Raw genomic sequence first — 10,197 nt, 5'->3', positions numbered from 1 at the left:
ACACGCAACATAAATTCTGCCTAAGTACAGAAAATACAATTGCAGAATAACATTTCGTACTAGTCACTATTAAAATAATTAAGGACTTTTCAGAAGAACACCAAGGAGGAGGGAGGTGTGACCCAATACCAAGTAAACACTTTGCACCACTTCATCGGTTGAAAAACTCATGATGACTATCATTAGGCATGTTTGCTGAGCATAAAAGTGAGACAAGCAAGATCATAATAGATAAACTTGCATAAAAGTGAGACAAATAAGAAACTGAAACTTCTATGCAACAGGAAGGAAGCAAGGAGGGGAATAAAAGAGGAGGTGGAAGAGTGTTTCTTTCCTGTCTCTTGCTCTTCATACTGGAGTCAGCCCAGCATTTGAGGTCACTTAAGCACCTCTGTCCACTCTCTACTGGACTGGTTCTTCTCCTAAGAGAGGAGAACAGCAACTGTCCCTCTTCATCCTAAATCAGCACCACTTCCAGATTCTCCAGCATTAAGGTAAATGAGAAACTCACATCTCATTATTTCAGAGTCTGGTGTATTTGTTAATATTAACAGAAGTGTGAAGATGACAGAGGAGGTTGTGGTACTTCAGTTTTGATGTGAAACTTTGATATGACAGGAACAACAGCCACTCATTGGAGGTACAATTGTTTTACAATAGTTTAACATCAGAAACTTAATCTATAGCAGTATCTTTGTGGGTGCTGTGAGAGTGTTCTTGAGAAATGCAGTTCACTTTAGCTTTTTCATCAAAGAAAACCAGACATGTTATTACAGTTATTATATATATATATATATATATATCATTTTTCCTGTTCCTATTCTACCGTTATCCGTACTGGAGACATGTTTTTGTACCACTGAGAATTCAGTGTGGAATAACTCTTAATTTGATGTTTGCCTACCCATTGTTCTGAAGTGCAAGACAAATCTAGACTACAATAATGGTCAATCAGCCAGCTTTAATGGCAAATAAATCCTGTATCAAATCATTGTACTGACATTTCTCATCAGAACTGTTCACAGGGAAATGAGAAACTCACATCCCATATTTCAGAATCTGCCGTGCTTGTTAATATTTATGGAAATATGAAGAGGCGAGAGATTCTGATCATTCAAGTTTGACATAAAACTTTGACATGACTTTTGACAGGAAAGCGTGCTATCAGATCACTATAGACTGCAGTGTGTACCTTTTACATGCTCATTCACATGTTTCTGATGCCTCGTACTGCTTGTTATGGCTGTGCTAATATTGTGAGAGCTGTGTGTGAAGACTGTGATTCTGTGGGTTCTCTTCTGATTGCTGCTTTTCAAAAAACTTTGGCCAATCAGAAACAATTTTGCTGATTGCACACATTAAAGAGTTTCTTAAATCAGGTTCAAAGTGTTTCCGTCAAAGCCATGGCATAAATCTGTCTTTCTGTCAGATGGAGATGCTGATTCCACTGATTGTCTTACTTTGCTTCTGGGATAAAACTCAAGGCGATACTGGTAAGTCAGAGATCCAGAAAAAAAAAAAAAAAGCTGTTACACAGGAACAGAGGAACTGATGGAACTAAACACATGGCAGTGCCACTCATTCTGGTGTGGGCATTTGGTAGCCCATTAATGATTAACCTGAAGAATCACAACCTTTAGATCAACACAGAACAATCATAGCATTTCTTAGAATTTCATGGCACCCCTATTTCCTCCTGACAGACATTATCTGTGGAAAAACAGAACAATAGTATGAGAGATTCCCAAGGAGTTTGATGTTTTCAAGACTGTAATCCAACATGTGTAATGTATTCACAATCAAAAGCAAAAATCCAAAACAATTACGTTTCCATTTCATATCTGACATCATTTCATTAAAAGTATTTGTGAGTTATGCTTGAGTTTAGCAAAGTTAATACAACAAATAAAATGAAAAATGAAATATTGCAGCCAGCCATATGATTTAAAATATTATAAAAATGGTTATGTTCCACACTTAGAAAGGAATAAACAGTAAACTGACATTAAGTGGGACAGTTAGTTGGAAATGAACCAATTGGAAAAGCACTTAACAGTTATCGGTGGTGCAGGCTTTCAAAACATAGACTGTGACTAAAAACAAAATGTGTTCAAGATTAGATGTCACCACATTGAAAAATTATAGCGCATCCTTTCTGTAGACAGCCTGGTGGTACGATATAGAAAAACGGGTGATTTTGTCATATGTGAAATATATAGCCCCTGAGAATAACCACGGAAAGTAATAACATAAAAGGCTGATTCTGAATAATCTGAATAAAATATCAGATTTTACAGTGAGGCCTGAAAACAGAAATATCTCTCTCAACTGTTAAACCTATATGTGTACTTTGTCATACTTTGTTTAAAGTTTCAGTTCTTATCCGCAGTACTAATTTGACTGTGCTGTACAGTATAATGCATGTATAGCAGCAGGCCAGTGAAAATAAAATAGAAAGTGACCTGTCTGAGATAATTGTCTGTTTCCTGATCTTTTTTGGTACTGCTCTACTGTAATACAAAACTAGATGTGATAGAGAGAAAAAATTATCTTAGGCTTTTGTTTGTGTCAATGTAGCACCGAACAGAGGCTTATACCCGAGATGGTATTCATTCGCTGTCTGCCTCTTCCACCCATTCAGATGTATGCAAGAATGCCAATAGGTTCAGCTGAACTGATGACAGATTCTAGACCTCAGACATTTATTGGTTGTGTTTCTTCTCCAGATCACAAAGACGAGCTCTGCCTGGGTGAGAGAGTTAGCAGCTGTGGAGAGTGTCTAGCCAGAGGTCCGCACTGTGCGTGGTGTTCACATGAGGTTAGAAATTTGCCTCTTTTGACTCATTATGTTGTAGTAATCTGATGTATTCTTTTTTATGTCTGTTAATTAAACTAACTTTTTTTTTTTTTCAGAGTTTTGTAGGCCCAAGCGAGCAGACATGGAAACGTTGTGGCACTGCCAGCATGCTGTTGGAACAGGGTTGTCCAACCCATCACATCCAGAACCCCAGAGGTTCTGTGGAGCTGATCCAAAATAACAACATTACATCACACTCTCATCGACACCAGGGCCTAAAACACTCACACACTGGCATCACACAGCTTCAGCCTCAGAACATCCGTCTGCAGCTTCGGCCAGGTGTGTGTGTGTGTGTGTGCATCTGTGACCGTGTGCATATGAGAGAGAGAGACAGAGAGAGAGAGAGAGAGAGAGAGAGATGAAATACAGTTTCATTATTGCTGTTCAATACCAAATTCTCCCTGTGAGTGTTAGTAACTCATATTGTACTTCACTTTAAATAAAAACCTGTCACCATCTCGGAAATATTGCAGTTTATATGATTCTCACATAAACAAGTTAAGACTCTCCTGTTCCAATTATAATTCATATCATATCTGAGAGCTTGGAAAATATATGCAAGACATATTTATTGCAAGATATCTTCAAGCGCTGGTTTGATCAAATTTTCAGTTATATGGATAAACTACATTCCTTCTTTTTTTTCCTATCCAAACCTCAACTAGGAAAAGTTGTTTAACGTAACTGCTGTACTCTTGCTTTGTTCAGGTGAGCCTCAGATGTTCGAGGTGAAGTTTAAGCGAGTAGAGGATTACCCCATTGATCTGTATTACCTGATGGATCTGTCCTTCTCTATGGAAGATGACCTGGTCAATGTTAAAAAACTGGGCACTGATTTAATGGAAGAGATGAAGAACATCACAGGTGACTTCAGAATGGGTAAGGCTATGTCCTTCTGTATGTGTGTCCATGCATGAGTGTGATTTAGCAAACAATAACTGGAAACCCAGACTAAGTCATATTTTTTTTAGCAGCATCAGTTGAATTTAACATATGAAGCTCCTCTACAGTACTTCTTTTCTGTTATCAGGTGATATCTTGCGATTTCATCCACCCAAACTTTTTTGATGTAAAGCTCTTGTCTCTGTGTGTATCTGCAGGATTTGGGGCTTTTGTGGATAAGACAGTAATCCCCTATATCAGCACTACAGAGGAGATGCTTCAAAATCCCTGCAAAAGGACAGAGCCTATGCCCTGTGCCCCACCCTTCTCCTTTCAGAATGTTCTAAGCCTGACATGCAATGGCACTCTCTTCAGTCAGCTGGTAGGAGAGCAACGAATCTCAGGGAATCTGGATTCTCCTGAGGGAGGGTTGGACGCTCTCATGCAGGCAGCTGTGTGTGAGGTAAAAGTACTAGGGAGCAGGCAAGGAGGAGGATGTTGAATTGAAAAAAAAGGAAGGGAGTGGTTATGAAGCTTTTGTCTTCTCCAGGTTGTTTTCTGTTTTGGCCGGATGAAATCCAGCAGGTAGCTTCCTATGCCGTTGCTGTCCTATTTCATGCTGTACAGTACACTGGGTACACTCTCTCTCTCTCTCTCTCTCTCTCTCTCTTTGTCTTTTTCTCGCTACCTCATCTCAGGAGCACATTGGTTGGAGGAATGTGACTCGTCTGTTGGTGTTCTCCACAGACGCAGGTTTCCATTTTGCTGGGGATGGAAAACTGGGGGGGATTGTACTCCCTAATGATGGAAAATGTCACTTGGAGAATAACAGGTACACCATGGGAGACAGGCAGGTGAGATACTGTGACATATATAAACACAGTGATGTACCTTAAAATACTCTCACACTAATTAAATCTCCTCCAACTTTCATGAAGACTATTTTATAATAATCACACTCATCTGGTCCCTTAATCAGTCTTGTAGTTTGTCAGTCACACCACAACACCTTTGTATATGTTAAACACATTTGTCCTATAGAGAGGAACTGTGGAACACAATAATGTTACCCCATAGGCCAGTATATGTTCTGAATGAAAATAGAGGTATCTAATTTAATACTTGGTGCAGTTTCTTACTTTATATTGTTACTTTTCATTATTTGATGTACAGCACTACAGTACTATATAAATTGAGCTTGTGGTGGGAAGACATGTAGAATTTATTGAGACATTTCATTTTACCATTTCTCAACTCTCTTTTAGATGCAAACTGCACTATGCTATAATATACTACATGCGTTATCAGAGCCTTGTCTCCCCTCTTTAACAGAAAGGAGACTGTGACTACAGACCAAGTTTTAGAATTCAGGAAATTCAGCCTAATGCGCTTCAAATATATATAACAGATATAACTAATTTTTCACTGAGGTCAAGGGAGTGTCATTTCATACGCAGAGGACAGAAAAGCAGAGATTTTAACACATACTGACATTGAAATGATACAGCATGTGGTAGAGAGATCCTGGCAGACTACCATGAGCTTTAGACCGTGTTCCTGTAAGATCGCCCACCCAGGAATAATATGAAGTGTGATAGCGCCATGTCAGTCAGCACACATCTCTCTCTCTCTCTCTCTCTCTCTCTCTCTCTCTCTCTCTCTCTGCTCTCTGCTCTCGCTCCTCTCTGTTTTAAACAAAAAAGAACATTACATTCTAGATTTTTAGAGTGGATGTCGACACGTAAAGTTCTGTTTGTCCTTCAGGATTACCCATCCATCTCTCAGCTCGCTGAAAAACTGAGGGAGAAAAATATTCAAGTCATATTTACTGTCACCAGGGATGTGATACACCTGTATGAGGTCAGACTTTTTGTCAGCATTTGAGTTGTGCTATATTTATGTATGTTGCAATGAAGTCACTATGCATGCATGTAAACATGTAATCCTCTTACAGGGACATCTGCAGAGAGATGCACCACATCTGATCAGTGGTTATAGACTGAGCCTCTTCATCCATAATTTTTATCATTTGTTTAATTCTATCAGATTCAGCTCAGCTCTGAATCTACTTTGCCGTGTCTATAATGCAACATATCCGACAATTTTATTTTTTTTTTAATATACCAGATTTCCTCTTGATGTATTCCATGTGGAGGCTTTTTAGCATTTCCTGGTTGAACTTAAAAATGTGAAATGTTTACTGGTTTCTCTAAACTTATGAGGACTGATGATTCTCTAAACGTATTAAGACTGATGGTTTCTGTAAACTCTCTCTAAACTAATGGGGACTGATGATTCTCAGTGGTGGCCTTCTGCATAATTTGGCAGGGTCTGAAGGCTCTTCTCCCTAAGTCTACAGTAGGAACACTTTCAAACAACTCCCACAACGTCCGCCAGCTGATTGTGGAGGCCTATAATGTGAGGCAACATGCACACACACACACACACACACACACACACACACACACACACACATAGGGTCAAGTATTCAAATATATACCAAACAATTTTAGATGCAAGCAAAGTTATACACAAACAGAGAAAAACACTCTTACATTGTCTTATGTAAACATATGTACAAAGAACAACACATACAGCAGATGCTTGGTTACATGCTATACAAATGTACGTAGGGATACACATACGCTGTAGGAGGGACTGACCTTTCTGAGAGCTCTTTTCCTGTGTAGCGACACATTGTATGTCAAGAAGACGTTGTCAATTAATGTTTGACTCTAGGCCCTGACCTCTGAAGTTATCATGGACACCAGTGAACTTCCTGAAGGCTATGAAGTTTCCTTCAGCACTTTCTGTAAGGACCACATAGAGAGAAGTGGAGAGGAGGGAAAGAGGTGTTCCAATATCTCCATCGGAGACCAGGTAATGTGTGTATGTATGTTGTGTGTTACTGCTTTTTTTCAGGTGCAGTACTGAGCTGTCCCTCTAAAGGGGTTACCCTGAAAGTTTCTTCTCCTATGTTTGTGAACAGATTGTGTTTAAAGTGACGGTGTTAGCTCCTGCCTGTGTGTCCGGTACGGGACGTTCCCGGTTAGTGATCAGGCCCCAGGGGTACACTGAGGAGGTGGAGGTGGAGCTTTCAACCTTGTGCGAGTGCCCTTGCCAATCACACAGCATCCCAGAGAGTCCAGTCTGTAGTGACGGCAATGGTACACTGGAGTGTGGAGCCTGCAGGTCAGATGTTTACATCATCATCAACATAATGTCTCACATCTTCATACAGTGTACAGGCATAGACAGATGGATGGACGGATGCATGAACAGATGACTAAATGAATGAATAGATGAGTGACTGGATTCTAACAGATGCTTTAAGGACCACAATGAAAAAAGTTGTTAACTGTCGCAATAAAATTAGTCTGTGTTTATTGGTGGGGGTTTTTGGGTTTTGCTTTTTCTTTTTTTTTACTGTAGATGTAAGGAGGGACGTGCTGGCACATTTTGTGAGTGTCACTCAGATTTCTTCAGTCAGCTGTCAAAGAGAGACCTCTGTCGTCGTGATAACTTCTCAGAGGTCTGCAGCGGACATGGAGAATGTGTGTGTGGAAAGTGTATGTGTGGAAAGAGCCCTAAAAATATTGAACACATCTATTACGGGAGGTACTGTGAATGTGACAACTTCCGCTGTGACCAGTATCAGGGTCAAATCTGTGGAGGTGAGAACCTGAGACAAACTGATAAATCGCTATATATTTTTTGGACAGTTGATTAGTCAGACAGTAAATGTCTATATGTCTCTTTTCATCAGGGCGTGGTAATTGCGAGTGTGGAGTTTGTCAGTGTTTCCCAGGATTCACTGGGAGTAGATGTGAATGCTCACTTGCAATTGAACCATGTGTGTCAGAAAATGGCCTGGTATGTGCAGGCAGAGGGGTGTGTGAGTGTGGCATTTGCATCTGCGCAGACAAACGCTACCACGGCCCAACCTGCAGCATCTGCCCTTCCTGCCCAAACACATGCACCCAGCACAGGTAAGTGATATATGCCTGGCAGTCAAGCAGTCTTTCCTCCCATCCATCCATGCATCCATCCATGCATCCGTCCATCAAACCATCCAAACATCCATTCATTTGTACATTACAGTTCCGTTAGAGCACCTGAACATATGCATCTCCTCTCTCTCTTTCTCTCAATCCTTCCCCTCCAGGCAGTGTGTGCTATGTCGTGTGTTTAACCAGGAACTGTCAGAGGAGCAGTGTGAGCGAGAGTGTGGTCACATAAACATCACTTTGCTGCAGGAATCCAGACAGCTCCCTCAAGGCCTGAACCTTCAGCAGTGCAAAGAGAGAGATGCCGACCACTGCTGGGTTCATTTCACTTATCAGGAAATACAGAGAGGGAGCACAGTGTTCATCCACGCTGCTCTTAACAGAGGTGTCTCTTTAGCCCTGCGTGTCTTCTCCATTGCAATTTAGCAACGGAGACATGAGAAACCCCGGTCAATTGTTTCAATATTTAAGCTCTTACGGCAAGGTTTAAAACAACGCAGTGGTCATTTTACGACTGTTTACCTCATTACATTTTAATGTATTTCCAAATATGTCTTCCTCCTGTTTTTCAGAGTGCCCTTCAGGACCAGACATTGTGGTGATCACAGTGGTGTTGTCAGTTACTATAGTGATAGTGGGCGTGGCCCTGCTCCTGATGTGGAAGTTAATCACAACCATACAGGACCACAAAGAGTTCATCCGTTTTCAGAATGAGCTGGAGAAAGCACGTTGGGAGGCGGTAAGTACATGAACTTGCTAATAATTCTTTCTCAAAACGCACCAATAATCACAATATAATTTTGACAGAATCACTGACCGAATAATTGTGTATGTGTGTGATAACAATGTCACCTGTCACTCACTCATTTTAAGTTGGTTCACCTGCCAACAGGTAACCACAGTGTGCTGTGAAAATGCTATCTCAAATGCAGCAACACAAAAGTTAAATTGCTATGGTTTTTGTAAATAAAATGAAATGAGATGAATGTGGCATGAAAAACATACTCTTCTCATCATTAGCTCAGTAAGGAAAGAACAGCAGTGATACAACTAACCCTAACCTTAAACGGACAGTGAGATTTATTCCCATTAACAGTCTCTGAAGTGTTATGTGAAATATTAACAACATTAAGCTGGCAGCAATCTGTTTTTCTCTGGAAATATTCTGTGTCATTTGCAGGGAGACAACCCGATCTATCGGAGCGCTGTCACGATCACTCTCAATCCAAAGTACAAGGCTCAGTGACATACACCATGTCCCCAACCAGAAAGAGGGACAAGAGTTGGGAGCACACATTGTCATTCCTTGAATAAAGCTTCCATATCCTATTTTTTAAGTTTTGATAGCTTTTCTGATTTATGCCAAGGAGTCTCATTTTGGAATAAAGCACATTTCAATTGAGGACGACCGACATATATAATAATCAAAACACTTATCCATTGTTTCAGCTGCAAAACAGGCTGTCAGTCGGTGCAATTCTTCCCTAAAGTGGAGAGGGCACCTTGTCTTTGTTTGCAGACAGGACTGAAAAACTGAAACTGAGAGGACTGCATTGCCAGTACAAGCTAGTTCTAGTTTGACATACAGTTCAGTGCATGAGGAATTACTATTATACTCTGGGAAAAAAAAGGAAAATATATTCGGTCCAGATTTTCGTGAACGTACCAGTTATTCAATATGGTGGATCTTCAGATAGGTTTCAGTTGAAATTCTAAATTTTTACCTGGAACAAGAATACTGCAACAAAAAAACTGTTAAAAGCTGCATTGTTGCAGCTTGGTAAACAATATATATTATATCACCCTTAAGCATAATCAAATTCAAATTCAAACACAGACAGTAATGAAAGAAGTATACAGTGAAGCTAATTAACAAACAATGCAGAGAGTATACCACTGATTGTAATTAATGTGACTGCACCCCCAGTTTTTAGTCTGAGACAAGGTTGAGGGCATGTGAGATCAACAGCTTTCAGCTGCGAAGTGCTGAATTAATTTGCTTTCACAAGACATTTGTTGACATTTGGGTCAATTTAGAACAATTTGTTTTCATGCTTTTCCTAAAGTCCACTTTACATTTGCATTTTGTGTAAATGATTCAGTTTTGCAAAATATGCTAATGGCATTTTCATTTACCGTTAAACTGGCATGTCGCCTTTCAGAAGAGGTGGTAAAGCAGTTGAAATGTTTACTTCATACATCCAGAACACACAACACACACAGTGATTTCACAGTGCAATACTGCCCTCTAGAGTTTAGACATCAACCCAAACATTATGAAATGCTGTATTTTGTCAAGCAACCCATTTTAAATTATTTAGACCAGAATTTGCCATGAAAGTATAGGATAGTTTTATGATCTTGCCATTATCTGACAGCTAACTAACCACAGACTAACCACAGATAGTCTACACCCACTCATAATTCCTTAATCTTTAAGTCAGTGCT

General features: G+C 40.0%; 1 protein-coding gene across 1 annotated transcript; it reads left to right on the top strand.

The window, feature by feature from the left end:
• The first annotated feature begins 2,952 nt into the window (after positions 1-2,952).
• On the top strand, positions 2,953-8,995 carry LOC115812511 (integrin beta-1-like). Its single transcript, XM_030774988.1, has 13 exons — positions 2,953-3,139; positions 3,569-3,739; positions 3,961-4,205; positions 4,441-4,596; positions 5,507-5,602; positions 6,071-6,160; positions 6,482-6,622; positions 6,732-6,934; positions 7,175-7,416; positions 7,509-7,731; positions 7,908-8,134; positions 8,322-8,488; positions 8,930-8,995. Exons 1-13 carry the CDS (start codon positions 2,965-2,967, stop codon positions 8,993-8,995), a joined length of 2,202 nt encoding a protein of 733 aa, XP_030630848.1. The 5' UTR covers positions 2,953-2,964.
• The last annotated feature ends 1,202 nt before the right edge of the window (positions 8,996-10,197 follow it).

Source organism: Chanos chanos, chromosome 5 (genome assembly GCF_902362185.1).
Source record: "Chanos chanos chromosome 5, fChaCha1.1, whole genome shotgun sequence".
Classification (NCBI taxonomy): domain Eukaryota; kingdom Metazoa; phylum Chordata; class Actinopteri; order Gonorynchiformes; family Chanidae; genus Chanos; species Chanos chanos.
The sequence above is the reverse complement of the archived record's forward strand: the minus strand, read 5'-3'. Positions and strand labels throughout refer to the sequence as shown.